The 14,695-nt window shown below is 37.0% G+C and overlaps 9 protein-coding genes across 9 annotated transcripts; 3 read left to right on the top strand and 6 right to left on the bottom strand.

The window, feature by feature from the left end:
- Window position 1: 1 nt before the first annotated feature.
- PRCAT00005392001 (aminopeptidase) lies at window positions 2–1,588 on the bottom strand (the record flags this gene model as incomplete). Its single annotated transcript, XM_062955463.1, has 1 exon — window positions 2–1,588. One exon carries the CDS (start codon window positions 1,586–1,588, stop codon window positions 2–4), a length of 1,587 nt encoding a protein of 528 aa, XP_062812063.1.
- Window positions 1,589–2,778: 1,190 nt separating this feature from the next.
- Window positions 2,779–4,269, bottom strand: PRCAT00005390001 (uncharacterized protein; the record flags this gene model as incomplete). The annotated part of the gene is made up of 1 exon (XM_062955462.1): window positions 2,779–4,269. The coding sequence occupies one exon, from the start codon at window positions 4,267–4,269 to the stop codon at window positions 2,779–2,781; it is 1,491 nt and encodes a 496-aa protein (XP_062812062.1).
- A 103-nt stretch (window positions 4,270–4,372) lies between these two features.
- Window positions 4,373–4,843, bottom strand: PRCAT00005389001 (uncharacterized protein; the record flags this gene model as incomplete). The annotated part of the gene is made up of 1 exon (XM_062955461.1): window positions 4,373–4,843. One exon carries the CDS (start codon window positions 4,841–4,843, stop codon window positions 4,373–4,375), a length of 471 nt encoding a protein of 156 aa, XP_062812061.1.
- A 259-nt stretch (window positions 4,844–5,102) lies between these two features.
- On the top strand, window positions 5,103–5,864 carry PRE9 (proteasome core particle subunit alpha 3; the record flags this gene model as incomplete). The annotated part of the gene is made up of 1 exon (XM_062955460.1): window positions 5,103–5,864. The coding sequence occupies one exon, from the start codon at window positions 5,103–5,105 to the stop codon at window positions 5,862–5,864; it is 762 nt and encodes a 253-aa protein (XP_062812060.1).
- Window positions 5,865–6,062: 198 nt separating this feature from the next.
- On the top strand, window positions 6,063–7,931 carry PRCAT00005387001 (uncharacterized protein; the record flags this gene model as incomplete). Its single annotated transcript, XM_062955459.1, has 1 exon — window positions 6,063–7,931. One exon carries the CDS (start codon window positions 6,063–6,065, stop codon window positions 7,929–7,931), a length of 1,869 nt encoding a protein of 622 aa, XP_062812059.1.
- Window positions 7,932–8,710: 779 nt separating this feature from the next.
- Window positions 8,711–10,714, top strand: SKN2 (Skn2p; the record flags this gene model as incomplete). Its single annotated transcript, XM_062955458.1, has 1 exon — window positions 8,711–10,714. One exon carries the CDS (start codon window positions 8,711–8,713, stop codon window positions 10,712–10,714), a length of 2,004 nt encoding a protein of 667 aa, XP_062812058.1.
- A 362-nt stretch (window positions 10,715–11,076) lies between these two features.
- On the bottom strand, window positions 11,077–12,387 carry CEM1 (fatty acid synthase; the record flags this gene model as incomplete). Its single annotated transcript, XM_062955457.1, has 1 exon — window positions 11,077–12,387. One exon carries the CDS (start codon window positions 12,385–12,387, stop codon window positions 11,077–11,079), a length of 1,311 nt encoding a protein of 436 aa, XP_062812057.1.
- A 94-nt stretch (window positions 12,388–12,481) lies between these two features.
- PRCAT00005384001 (uncharacterized protein) lies at window positions 12,482–13,795 on the bottom strand (the record flags this gene model as incomplete). The annotated part of the gene is made up of 1 exon (XM_062955456.1): window positions 12,482–13,795. The coding sequence occupies one exon, from the start codon at window positions 13,793–13,795 to the stop codon at window positions 12,482–12,484; it is 1,314 nt and encodes a 437-aa protein (XP_062812056.1).
- Window positions 13,796–13,907: 112 nt separating this feature from the next.
- TRY4 (Try4p) lies at window positions 13,908–14,345 on the bottom strand (the record flags this gene model as incomplete). Its single annotated transcript, XM_062955453.1, has 1 exon — window positions 13,908–14,345. One exon carries the CDS (start codon window positions 14,343–14,345, stop codon window positions 13,908–13,910), a length of 438 nt encoding a protein of 145 aa, XP_062812055.1.
- Window positions 14,346–14,695: the final 350 nt, after the last annotated feature.

Here is a 14,695-nt window from a genome sequence, read left to right as displayed (position 1 = left end):
TCTATATATCTAAGATTACCGTTTCGTCATAAGCTCCAGGTGTGGTTACTTTCCCACTTGATATCAATGATTCAATATCGACAACTTCCTTAACACAGCCACTTGATAGGTTTAATATATCCTTACTTTCTTTACCCACGACAATATCGTCTTCAACTCTGACACCTATACCACGATACCACTTTGGCCAATTATCGTTCTCTGGTATATACAACCCCGGTTCAATGGTTAGGACATTTCCTGAGACAATGTTATTGATCTTAGATAGAGAAGGAACATCATGTAAATCTAGACCAAGATGATGCCCAATGTAATGGGGGTATAAAATTCTAGATACTGTGGATGATGAGATTCCTTCAAAACCCTTAAGTTGGTTTAATTCTTTAGTCAAAAATTTAACTGAAAATTCATGAATATCATGGACTGACATATGGGAAGATTCACAGCATAAATCAATGCAAGCTTTATTCGCATTCAATACAACTTCGTAAATGTCCTTCTGTGGACCACTAAACCCTTCGGGGGAATTTGGCCAAGTTCTTGAAATGTCGGAGCAATAACCACCCAATTTTCCACCTGCATCAACGAAGACTAATTCATCTTTATATAAAAGATCATCGTTTCTCGTGTAGTGAATTGTCAAGGCATTCTTTCCACTCGCCACTACTGGTATATATGCCTGCTTATCACATCCACCGTGAACAAACTGGTAATCTAAAAATTTAGCCAACGTCCTTTCTGTATGAATAGGCTCTTGGGAACCCACCTTAGCAATAGCTTTGTTGAAAGCTCTACTTGAAATTTTTCCTGCTGCATGCATAACATTAATCTCTGCCGGCGACTTAACTGATCGCAATTCAGCAATCATGGATTTTGGTGAGCGTATTGGCTTGCTAGATTTTTGAATCAAGTCCAGGATAGTTACCAGACCGCTATTTAATGCTTTTAGATTAAAAAAAGACAGAAACTTCGACAGGGAATTACCTCCTGAGTTTAATGATTTATCATCCCAGAATACAACATCAACATTTTTTAATAATTTTTGCATGTAAGTTTTTATATTTTCGATGTCATCAACTACGTCAGCGTTGAAGAAGTCATAAGCACCCTGGGGCCCCAGTCTGTCTCCCTCCCAAAGCTCAATCTGAGGGTTTTTCTGCGGAGCTAACATATGGAAAACGACGCTATCATCTGTCCTGCTTGACAGTACCTTCTCTATGATAGCTACTGAATTTGGTTCCAACCAACCGGTCAAATAATAAAAATCATTATCTTGTTGAAAATCATAAAAAACGCTTCCAGAGCTATACTGAACTTGGTTGCTTGTTAAGACAACAATTGATTTTTCTGAAAGCTTATCGGCTAGCTTAAGCCTCCGATTGTAGTATTCAAGGGCAGTAATTCCTGGAGTGAGGTTTCCAGGTTTTGGCAAGTAGTGAGGTCTTGTTTCATGAGTAGGTTGCCCCATATTAAAAGGGACGGATGCCATAGGCCTTGATTTTAAGCTCAAACATCTGAAACCTTTGAAGGCAGTAGCCCTAATGGCTCTTCTTGCGCAGGACTCCTGAAGTTTGCTAAAACATTTCATTTTAGTTACAGTATGATAGTTTAAAACTAATTTTTAGATATCTCGAAATCACCAACTTTAATGTTAAACCTTCCAGAGTCAGTCCTACATGAACATGCCAGCAATAGTCTTTAGCGAAGAGAAAGGATATTGCATAGAGCATAAAGTCATACAAAATAAGCATGAGCATGTCATAAACACTAGTGGCTTTGATCAGCTCCCATGGGATGATGTCTTTCCGTCGGTTGGTATGGAAGTTGATCCGGTAGAAGACAAGATAGAAGACAAGCATAGTAACAAAAAGCTAACGAAGCAAGAGAAAAAAGAGAAAAAACAAGTCAAGAAAATAAATGCTTCTCGAGCAAAAGAAATGAGGAGGAGGAAAGAAGACAGGGGAGATCTGGACGGGAACACCAATTCAAATTTGGTTGAATACAATCCATACGAAATACGATTACAGATTAAAAGAATATATTCAAAAATCGTAAGTAATATAGAACCACATAAAGACGTTAAGATATTACAATATCACTCCATTGCACTATACAAATCTGATTTAAACCATATACTTCCTGAACAATGGCTCGATGATAATAATATTTCGATAGTTTACGAATTATTGGCACAGACGTTTTTAAATGATACAGAACAAGGGAATTTCAGATGCCAAATTCAACTCCTATTTCCCTCCCTTGTACAGTTGTTTTTGCATATACCGTTCACTGAAGACTTGGAAGAGATTTTGCCTTTAAACGATTTGAAGAAAGCCAAGTTCATATTTATTCCCATCAATTTTATCGAAGATTACGATCAGGTTGATCTAGAAGAAGTGAATAATGGGGACCATTGGGCACTAGGTTTATTGAATCTTCTCGAAAATAGACTATACGTGTACGATTCTATGGCACTTGATAATAATGATTCTTCTTCTGAACAAAAGTTATTGGATGAACTTGTTCAAAGACTTCAGTCATGTAAGAATTTATTCAAGTCAAACAAAAAGATGGATATCATAAGAATGAAGTGCGACCAGCAAGATAACTTCGACGATTGCGGAGTGTATTTGATTATGATTAGTTGCTTTCTCATAAAAAGGTTGATCTTCAATGGTCCTAATATTCTGTTTGATATTTCGAGGGTCAAATTTGATTCTTTAAAAGGAAGATATGACATGATAGAGCTCATTTATCGACTCATCCTTATCCAAAGTCTCAACTGAAAAATTTTTCGAGTAACACTCCTTTCATAATATTGGCTATACTTTCTGCCTCTAAATTATTCGACAAATTGTGGAGCTTCTCGAATAGAGCCTTTTCAGTTAAATTTGATTCATAATTATAGAAATAGTCTCCTTGATAATCAAATCCAATTCCTAATTCTCCTAAATTCAAGGCCGCTATTAATATTAGAAGTTTTTGAAAAGTTTGTGAATTATTATCATCGTTTTCATATCCAAGTATCTTTAGAAGTTTTGTTCGTTGAATTCGCTTGCTCACAGATATGATAACTAAAAAACTTTTGAAGTCTATGATAGACCTGATATAGTCTAAAAATGAACCCGAACCTTTGAACACTGAAAGTGGCACGATATAACCAATAGAACCCTCAAACATTTTAATAAACATTTCATCACTGAAAAGAATTTTAGCATTTTTATACTTGGTTTCTGCTAATGGGAGTAAAATATCAAGATAAATCTGATTTTCCAAACTTCCCTCTGTAGATTCTAATAAGCCCAAAACATTGTCATATTTCTCTTCAGCTAAAGATAGGGCTTTGAAGGGTCTAGTGCAAATCATAGAGATCTCAAGTAGCACCAAGATGTTGGATTTTAATACTGGAAGCTCACTTAGCACGGTTAAAGGAGTGAGCCCATTGATAGATGGTGTTGCTAAAATCGTATCGATATCATTCACATAATCCACGAACTTTCCCCCTTTAAATGCAATTGTAGAATGGAACCATGATATGATCCAGTAATACTTCAATTCAGTGGTTGGAGCAGAGCTTCCTTCTGAAGTTAAAAAGAATTCATTCTTATTGTAATAAAACGAAACCCTATTCACAATATCTCTTAACATTTTAAAAGAGCTTGCCTGAGACCTTGTATTTCCAAATTCAAAATAAGCACTGCCAGGACGCTGGAAATTTTCTAATTTGTCTTGCTCATCGGGAGACCAAGCAGAACTGAATAGCTTAGTTATATACTGATAAAAGTAGTATTCAATGAAAGCATTATTTTGAACAGCTTGATAATCTGAAGGTTGTGACGTGAATTGAAGCAACGAGGATATATCGCTTAAGATCTGGAGAGCATCCTGATATTGTGTTTGAATAATTAACGAGATCAATGTGCTTTTAACTTTTTGAAGAACCTCAAGTGTTGTGATATTTGAGAGATCAATACTCGATTCAAGATCCACTAGACATTGCTTCCCTTTCAGGAAAATATCATCGCTTACCTCTTGAACCTTCTTAATCCATTCAGAATTGTACTTTTTTATTGATTTAGATTCTAAGAAAGTGACCAACACTTTGTAACTGGGATGCAATGCATTATAGTGGTCCATTAAATCAAGGCACTCAGTTGCCAAATTTATAAGATACCTCTCGTCATTATCATCAAGACTAGATTGAGAGAGTGTAATAAACCTATAGCATAACTGATTTACTTGTATGAAACCTAAATCCAAAGAGCTCATCCTAGCTCACCTTTTAATTAGATTAAACTATAAATAAAAATTGCACTATTAATAATTAAATTGTGCACCAGTAGGTACCGGCGAAAACAACGCTTTGAATTATCTATAAAATGACCAGGCTAGTCAGATATGAACTAGCTATATGATACAATATTTGAGCTGCTCCCCAGCAGAATGGAATCCAGGTACTCATTGATAGTGAGCCTGCTTTATATATAGCCAGAATAATAAGTCCAATGATAGCACCACTTATAAACCCCTGAGAAAGCCCAATAACGAAATAGAAAAGGACTATCATTAGCGACTCTATAATAGAGTAGCTTCTCTGTGTCTTGAAGCTGTACCTATGATTAGAAACAAAATGGTTGAAGGCAGCTACCGTACCAGACACAAGGAAAAAAGCTCCCACAAGAATCAATGACCAGTATACTGTATATTTCCATATGTCTGAAGTATAATAAAGGAACAGGGACTCATATTGTGGTTTATGGTGTCCCAGCGGTAAGTAAAGAGAAGGGAATCTGGGTGTGGTGTAACCTATAGGAACATTCAAAGAACTGACGAATATTCTCATGTTCAGAAGCTCTCTCTCAAACCACAACTATTCCTAAAACAGAAGAACCACCTTATAGACTCTAAAGATGTATCGTTATACTTTCAAATCTATGATTTCTCTGGCACCTTTTCACCTTTAATGTTATGTATCTCATAAGAATTAGTTTGTAACATTATGCAGTTTTCAATATCACCAAATTTATCGCCACCGATCAACAATAACCTTCAAATTTTGAAACTTAGCATCCAATAATTCAAGAACAATATTGTGAAACAAGATGTCCAGAAGATACGATTCAAGAACAACTATATTCTCTCCTGAAGGTAGATTATACCAAGTAGAATATGCTCAGGAGGCAATTTCAATGGCAGCTACAGCATTAGGTATTCTTTCCAAAGATGGTGTGGTATTGGCTTGCGAAAAGAAGGTCACTTCGAAACTATTAGACAATGATGGATCTGCTGAGAAGATATACGTGATAAGTGATAATATTGTTTGTGCAGTTGCAGGTATGACGGCGGACGCTTCAATCTTGGTCAATAACGCTCGAGTGACCGCTCAAAACTATTTGAAGAACTACAATGAGGATATTCCATGCGAGCTTTTAATTAAAAGGATCTGTGATATAAAACAAGGCTACACTCAGCATGGGGGATTGAGGCCATTCGGTGTTAGTTTTTTGTACGCGGGGTATGATGATCGTTACAATTTTCAATTATTTACATCTAATCCTTCGGGAAACTATTCAGGATGGAAAGCAACGAGTATTGGAGCCAATAATTCTGCAGCTCAAACCTTACTTAAAAAGGACTACAAGGACGATATCTCATTAAAGGATGCCTGTGAATTGGCAATTAAGGTTTTGTCCAAGACTATGGATTCCTCTAATTTAAAGAGCGACAAACTAGAATTTGCTACCTTGAGTTCATCTGAAAATCATCCAGGTAAGATCATCCATAAGATCTGGAGAGATGAGGATGTGGATTTGCTTATTAAAGAATCTGGAGTGCTTGATGATAAATCTAATGAAGATGAATAAAAAACTAACAGTAGCATAAATAAAGACTTACTATCTAATAGATTTTTTTAAAGAACCAGCAGCTTTTTTTGGTACCATTGTAGGCGATAATTTTGTAGTTGAATAGTAGAAGCGTATAGATTAGGTTGCGTGAAGATTTGAGAATTTAAATTGCGATCGAACTTAATATTTGCTCTTTTAGTAGTTCTTGCTGCAATCATGGACTTAATCAGCCCAGGATTGAAGAAAAGAAGATCTAGTACTACAGATTACCTCAATGGTATCAACAGTACAAACATCATCTCAATCAGAATTGAAAAGCAATTCAAGGAATTAAACACCAGGACTATTAATTTCTTATCCAAAGGTGCCATATCATATGCGAAAACCAATAATGATCACGACTTTATTGCTTTACAGTCCGAATTTCAGAGTTTGATATACTTGTTAGGGATTGACCAATTTGACTTCAAAAAGCTACTGAATTTGAATTTATCGTCCGTTCTTTCGATATACAAGAATATTGAAAATATTTCTATAAAGGATGGCACTAGTGAAGAAACGCTAAAGTTGATAAATGAGTATGTCATTTTGCTTTTGAACATGAAATTGTCCGATTCTCTTATCTACAAAACTTTGTATTTAAAGAGCCAGAGTATCTACTGGGAGAACTTAAATAGTTCTTCATTTAAAAAATATGTCTACTTCATTCAGTCATGTCCTATTAAGATCTTTGATTTTTCCCGTGATGTTTTGGGACGTTCGGTCAATTTCATAGAAGAAGATGAATCTTATGTCTCTACCACTAGCGGCACTGAGGAAGACAATCTACTCTATAACTCTTATCAAAAGGTGATAACCACAGGCAGGGCAATCTTTAGATCTTTTAAACAGATAATAGAGAAATTTGTTTCCCAGGATCCCTCTTTGATTTTCTTGAATATGACGGAGACAGGATTATATAAGAAAGTAAAATACGTCTTGAAGTACCCCCTCAAGTCTGTGAACAGGGAGGTCAAAGCGAATTTGAGCATGATCGAACGCGAAATCGATGTGAACGCAGCAAAGGTTGATATGCTTATCAAACGAAACTCTGACTCAAAGTCTTTGGAATCCGTTTTACAGATCCAAAATCTGGACATCAGCTCAGAATCGCAAAAGATAGGCTTACTTTTGAATAAAACTGTGGAGTTCAATTCAATAAATCAATACCTGACCACCGATCAGCCAGGATTTATGGAAAGATATTGGCCACTATTGATTATTTTAATCATATATGGACCGTCAACCTCCATTAATGTTTATAAGAATAGGGATGAAATCATAAATTGGGTCAAGCTCAATCTTGTTGATACTGTTATCGGATTTTTTGAGAATTGGGTGATTAATCCAATAAATGGCATGTTAAAGACTTTACGTAGAGACGACGATCTTTCGATAACTTCAAAGGAGTCTTTGAAGTCGGATTTGGATTCTTTGGAAAGAATGGTTACCGAATTTATCGTTGACCAAAGTAACGGCCCCGTAGACAAGGAGAAACTACATCAGATGATTCAAGACGGCGATCTAACTATGTTTATGTCCCAGTATGAAAATGAAATTCGTACCCCTGTGAAGTCTATTGTAAGAGGCTCGCTCATCAGGTCAATTTTGATCCAAGTACAAAAGACAAAGGTGGATGGTGCCATAGCACTCAGTGGAATAGATAAGCTTTTGAAGTCACAGCAACTCGTGTTTGGAGTTGTTTCCATAAGTCCGTCCCTTTTCATTTTATACAAGGCTTGGTCGTATTTAACAGCTTCGAAACCTTTATTTGTTAATGGTAAGGAGCTCAATTTGGTATGCCTTAAGTCATTAAACACTATTGAAAGTCTTTTGATAGACTATGACACAGTGAACTACGTAGAGGGAAGGTTGTTAATCGAGATCAGTAACCTCATGATATTGTCTAAGCGTTTGATCCCTAATCAGTTGGCTCTGGCTTGGTCCAGGGACTTGACTAGTCTTAACGACGACCACTCCTCTATGGAGAAGAAAATGAAGCTAATTTCAAAAATATGGAACGTATATGGTCCCTATTTTAGGTGAGTATCTGCCAGTAGAGGCTTATTACATAAAATAAATATCAAATGTCACGACCAGTGCTTCTCACCGACAACTTCCTTACGTGCAAAGGCTGCTGTGCAACACTCTTGCACCCAAGTTGTACATTTTTGTAACTAAATATAGACATGAAGTAAAAGTAGCCATATGTTGAAATACTATCATTCCAAATCAAGTATCTCTAGGACACTCATCCCGTTCCTTGCTACCAACAGTCTCTTAGTACATCCTGAACAAAAGCTGCTTCTTAAGAAAGTGTAGATGCAGCATCGGAAGGTAATTACACAAAAACACGATCCAAGTTGAGTTGTTTTATGGCTTATTTTAGAAATTACACAAAACACTCGCTCAAGAATTTTTCTTCCTTACGCACAGCCATTATTAGAATAAAACAACATTAAAGCATACTAAGAGCAAGCAAGTTTTTTTTTCTCCCTCAACCAAGGTCGTTAAGAGTTACATCTGTTACGTGGTACAGTGTATACAGAAAGAAATAAGATTAAGTTTTTATCCGTACAACAACACATAATCTGCTTAAGAGATCAAGCAAAAACGGATACAAGTACACTAAGTTGGATTTTTGATAGGCTGATTTATTCTAAAAGGTTTCCTTTTATCAGACAGTACAGAGGCGCATATTGACAACAGGTCAGTAGCGAGCTTAGTGTATACTACGAGGTTGAAACAGGACCGTTCATTCGCTAGATCAGAGTGAGACTGCTGATTAAGGAGTCCATCTATCGGAATAGAGTATCAACTAAAGCATGGCACAAAGAGATTTAACATTTAACGCACCTCATTCTGGTGAAGAGGAGGGTTTAGACAACCCTTTCGTTGCACCAGGGGAGGATGAATCAAGCTCATTTGGTTCTAATCAACAATCATTTAGTCAGCTGGAAGAAGGGGCACAATATGACAGGCCCTACAATGAGTATAATGGATATTATTCGTCACAAAATGGAACAACATCGAACTTACTTTCTCATAATAACAGCTCTTCTAGTGATGATCAAACCCATAACTTGCTCTCAGCAAATACTCCACCTCAAACATCCATTCAAGCTCCACCTGAATACGACAGATATCCTTCTATGGCTGGATCAAGAGTTGTATCCTCAAGCTCATTATCTTCTCACTTCCATCAACAAAAGGCTCCTCAGAAGTCTTCAGACGAGGATGACTCAGCAAGTTCTAACAAGTCATCCAATCCATTTTTACATACTGCCGATTTCAGTCCCTTCGGAGGTTATCCAGCCTCTTCATTTCCTTTGCATATTGATGAGAAAGAACAGGACGATTACTTGCACAATCCAGATCCAATAAGGGATGCCGAATATGATAAGAACAGGTTTATATATGATTTGAAAAATATGGACAAAAGATCAATGGGTGGGTTTTTAGGTGTCATATTTTTACTTGTTGCAGCGGTAATGGTTTTTATAATCTTACCGGTATTGACGTATTCTGGTATCACTCATCATTATGTTCCTCAAACGTATGAGGTGTTAACTCATTATAAGTATCCTATACTAAGTGCTATCAGGACTAGTCTTATTGACCCTGACACTCCTCCAAGTGAATATACTAGAAAGAACAAGAATGGAGACGAATGGAAATTGGTATTTTCGGATGAATTCGATGCTGAAGGGAGAACTTTCTACGAAGGTGATGATCAATTTTTTACAGCTGTTGACTTAAATTATGGTGCTACACATGATTTGGAGTGGTACGATCCCGATGCAGCTACAACTGAAAAAGGAACTCTCAATCTTAGAATGGATGCTTATAAAAATCATGACTTATTTTACAGATCTGCGATGGTTCAAAGTTGGAATAAAATGTGTTTTACTCAAGGAATATTGGAGATTTCAGCTAGGTTACCGCATTATTTTAACGTATCTGGTTTGTGGCCTGGTTTGTGGACTATGGGAAATTTGGGTCGGCCTGGATATTTAGCCTCCACCGATGGTGTATGGCCGTACACTTACGAAGCGTGTGATGCCGGGATTACACCGAATCAGTCATCGCCTGATGGTATTTCATATTTGCCTGGACAAAGATTGAACTCTTGTACATGTCCTGGTGAGAAGCATCCAAATCCCGGCACTGGTAGAGGTGCACCTGAAATCGATATTCTTGAAGGTGAGATTGACGCTGACATGAGAGGTGTCGCATCACAATCGATGCAGATAGCGCCTTTCGATATTTGGTATTACCCAGATTATAATTTCGTTGAAATACATAATCATTCCGTTACCAATATAAATACTTATACTGGTGGTCCCTTTCAACAAGCTGTTTCTGGAGTAACTGTATTGAATAGTGACTGGTATGAAAAAGGTGGAAATGAAAATGGATACCAGTCATACGCATATGAATACTTGAATGATAAAGACGACGGGTATGTTACTTGGTATGTTGGAGAAAATCCTACCTTGACTGTTCACTCTTATGCCTTGGCACCAAATGGTAACATTGATTGGAGGTATATATCGAAAGAACCTATGGCTGTTGTCATGAACTTGGGTATATCGAATAACTGGGCATATATTAACTGGCCCGCACTCAACTTTCCAGCCACTATGAGTGTCGATTATGTCAGAGTTTACCAACCCAAAGACTCTATCAATATAGGCTGTGATCCGGATGATTACCCTACCAGCGATTATATCGAGGAACATCCAAACTTATACGCAAACGTGAATTTAACAAGTTATGTGGACGGTGGTTATAGTTATCCTAAGAATAAATTGGTTCACGGATGCTGATTAAGTCGAATGGTGCATATGAATGATTTGATCATCGGTGATAAATGAACATTGGAGGCACTATTAAATTGTATTATTATCAGTAATTAACAGGACTTGACTACGTGAAGTGGTGAGTGCCACTTAAAATGATAAGAAACGAAATCACCCAGATGGAGAAAAAGCTGGATAAATTCACTTTGAGCGTCGTTAATTTGGTAATTACAACCATTTGATATATGACTGCCTGCGTCTTAGTTTTAAAATCCTCTTCATTGTAAGTGATTTCCATCGGAAAGGAAAAAAGAAAAAACTACGAATGCTTATTCCACTAGATTTGTAGCAACCTATTTAACAACCAAATTACAATATATATCATTGCGTTATACATATTTTTTAAAGCATATCGAGCTGTTTACCCCACCAAAACCAAACGAATTACATACAGCAATGTTAATTACCTGCTCCTTGGCAACGTTTGGAACATAATCGAATCTCTCGAACTGTTTTCCTTCATCACCCTTACTTCCACCAATATTGTTTAAGTTCAACGTCGGAGGTATTATATTGTGCTTGAGAGATTTCAACGTAAATATGGACTCAACAGCACCTGCTGCTCCTAACAAATGCCCTATAGATGACTTATTGGATGAGATATTCAAAAGTTCATTGTGCTTGAATAAATCATTAATTGCTTTGTTCTCAGATCTATCACCGATGACCGTCGATGTTGCATGTGCGTTAACATAGTCTACTTGTTCAGGATCAACTCCAGCACGATCCAACGCCATTTTCATAGCTCTGAATGCACCATTACCATCCTCCATTGGGGCAGTAATGTGATGAGCATCACCAGTCAAACCGTAACCCACAATTTCTCCATAAATATCATTTGGTTTCACGCCTCTTATTTTAGCAAAATCTAAATCCTCCAATATTAAGATACCACATCCTTCACCTAGAACGAACCCATTTCTTTCTTTATCAAAGGGTCGACTAGCCTTTTCCGGCTCATCGTTAAATGAAGTCAGAACCGATCTAGCTTTAGCAAAACCTGCTAGTGCTAATGGATGAATTGAAGACTCCGTTCCTCCAGCTATCATTACTTTAGCATAACCGTTATTAATAAAATTATAAGCATCTCCAATGGCATGTAGACCAGTAGCACATGCAGTTGAAACTGAATGTAAGGGCCCTTTAATTCCATGAGCGATGGATACATTTCCAGCAGCCATATTTGTTAGAAGTCTTGGAATAAAGATCGGTTGAACAGCCCTATATCTAGTATTATGGAATCCAACGGCATTTTCATAAGTATCATGAAAGGATCCTATACCACTTCCTATCGCTACCCCAGTATCGTACTTTGTTTCAGAATCTGGAGTGAAGCACGAGTCTTTCAACGCCTCTCTTGTAGCTACCAAGGCATACTGAGAAAACAATGCTAATCTTTTAGCTTCAGCTTTTTCAAAATGGTCCTTACTATCCCATTTTCCCTCACTGAAGGAGCCAGAGGGAACTTTTCCTATAACTTTGGATGGTATAGTATCCCAGCCAGACTCAACATAGTCTGATAATGATTTAGTCGAAATTATTCCACTTTTGCTGTTAATTAAATTATGCCAATTGATCTTTGAGCCGACTCCTAGTGGAGTTACAAGACCAATTCCAGTGACGACTACTCTTCTTGACATAGTCGCTAGGCTTTGTTAATCATAAGGTTTGTAATGAGATTTTTCATTTCCCCATTATACCGGATCTATTGAGATGAGCTATACATTATATGATTTATCTATTTACCTTCTGAATAATTCCTACGTAGGACTGAAACCGCTTGTCATCACCGACAATAAAGTTGATAGGATTCTCTATTATTTCCTTGGAGATTTTCATTTTATTTGCCAAATTGACCCAATTTTCAAATGCGCTAGAGCTTGAAGCTTCAATTATGGTACTATTCCTAAATTTGTCGGAGTTCTCAAGTAGAAACTCATCCAACTTTTGCTTCTTAAGGTTCATACTTGAATCGTAATTCGAAGATTTCTTTCTCTCTCGTTCATACTTTGAAAAATCCAGTATCATCACCTTAAAAGTTCTGAAGAACTTCTCAAGCTCATTATGTGACAATTGAATTGGAGCTAGAAGTGACGAGTACTTGTCAGAAAATTCCTTAAAAAAGAGCTTTCTGACATCGTTCTTTTGAAGCTGTAGAATTCTCAAGTATAATACAACATCCGTAGGGAATATATCGGGACTTTCTTGATTTGTAATTTGTTGACTCTTGCACCATTCATTAAAGAAATTTGCCCTCTGCTTTGTCTCGCTGACGTTAAAGAACTCAGGGTGCTTAACAAAGTCATCGATATTATCCTCCTCAATGAGCTCCCAGGTGTCAAATATAGATATTCGATCTTTAAAAAGCTCAAGAAGACTAAAAAATTCCTGTTTTTTCTGATCGGCTTCTTCGTCGTCGGATAATGCAAGATCAAGATTTCCTTGGTCTTCATCTGATATCAGCAAGTTCAAGTCATTTTCCTCCTCTGATCCATGTGCATCAGAGATCAGTCTTTCATCTGAGCCATCTTCGTCACTTGAATAACCAGCTATAATGCCTCCAGAGACCTCTGAATTATGCTCTTCTCTCAAATCACTTTCACTTTCTTTTTCTTGATGCCCTGAATAGTCTTCTCGGCCATCATTATCACTTGATTCTCCGTCTTTTTCAGTCTCATCAACTTCACTTGCCGTATGCCCTTTGATATCTATGGTTTGGTCTTCATTCTCACTCTTATCTTCATCATTTAGAGGGTGTAAATCTTTGTCTTTGGCTACATCAGAGACCTTCGATTTCAAATAGTAGCCATCGATACCTTTTAACCCATTGCATCTTGCCACGAGTAACGATATATATTCGTAGTCTATTGACTTTAAAAACGAATCTTTATCAATATCTTTGAAATCTTCAAAGATATCATGCAACTGCCAGTACGATTTCTTTGCTTGCTTATTGAAATAAAAGTGAAAGCTCTCTGATGTTATAATTATATACCAATCTTCATTATATGGGACTAAGTATTGAAACCTTGGGTAACCAAGTTGCATATCTATTGTAAACGTTGAAGAATGAATTTCTTCGCTTTTATTATCTACAAATATTTTGCGTGAGAAGACAATCAATGTATAAGAAGAACCAAAATACCAAATTAAGAAAACCTTAACTAACTAACATATCTACAGAGATTTTTATTCTTTTTTTATCATCGTCATAATCGCTGTCGATGGATGAAACGGACTGATCGTCGTTACTACTAGAACTGTCAGAGTCCTTTCTAGGCAAGGAAAGAGACGTGGAACCGTCATTTATATCTTTATCCAGAGGCATGGTATCGCTATGGCGCTTGTTCAGTTTTCTAATCCTACTGACTGCCATTTCGGATCCCTGATGTAAATTTTTAGCATGCCTTAATAACAAATCCCTTCTGGAGAAGGGCCTCGAGCATATGCCACATGTGAATGGCTTGAGCTTGTTGTGAGTAGAAAGCGTGTGTCTTGTTAAGTGCTCTTCTCGAGTGAATGCTCTATCACACTTCTTGCAAATGTATATTCTGGGATTTCCCGACGCTGTCTTTGTTCCATAGTTTGCTTCTTTCATCGAACGAGATACAAAGACGTCAGGTCCCGATGATTGGCTGGTGTACCCGACAAACAGGTTGAATGGTGCCTTTATTAGTCAACTATCAAGACTTGTAAGGGAAGAATTTAATGCAAATGAATTCACTCCCCTCTGCAATCTCTATAACTTGCTTGTACAACCTTGTGTGATGTCTAGAGTCTCCACTGCTTCTTGAACTTGAAATTAGTTACTCTCATGAACTAGACAATACAAGTCAATTAATTCTAAAGAAAACGAATCCTTAACTTTTAATCTATATATATCAGGAGAAAAGTTTCAATGTTTTTCTTTTCTACAAAAGCTCCAACATTTGGTGATTTTCCAGTGGG

Source organism: Priceomyces carsonii (assembly GCF_900007245.1).
Source record: "Priceomyces carsonii strain CBS4050 genome assembly, scaffold: Debaryomyces_carsonii_scaffold_6, whole genome shotgun sequence".
Taxonomy (NCBI): Eukaryota; Fungi; Ascomycota; class Pichiomycetes; order Serinales; family Debaryomycetaceae; genus Priceomyces; species Priceomyces carsonii.
This window is presented reverse-complemented; position numbering and strand designations above follow the sequence as displayed.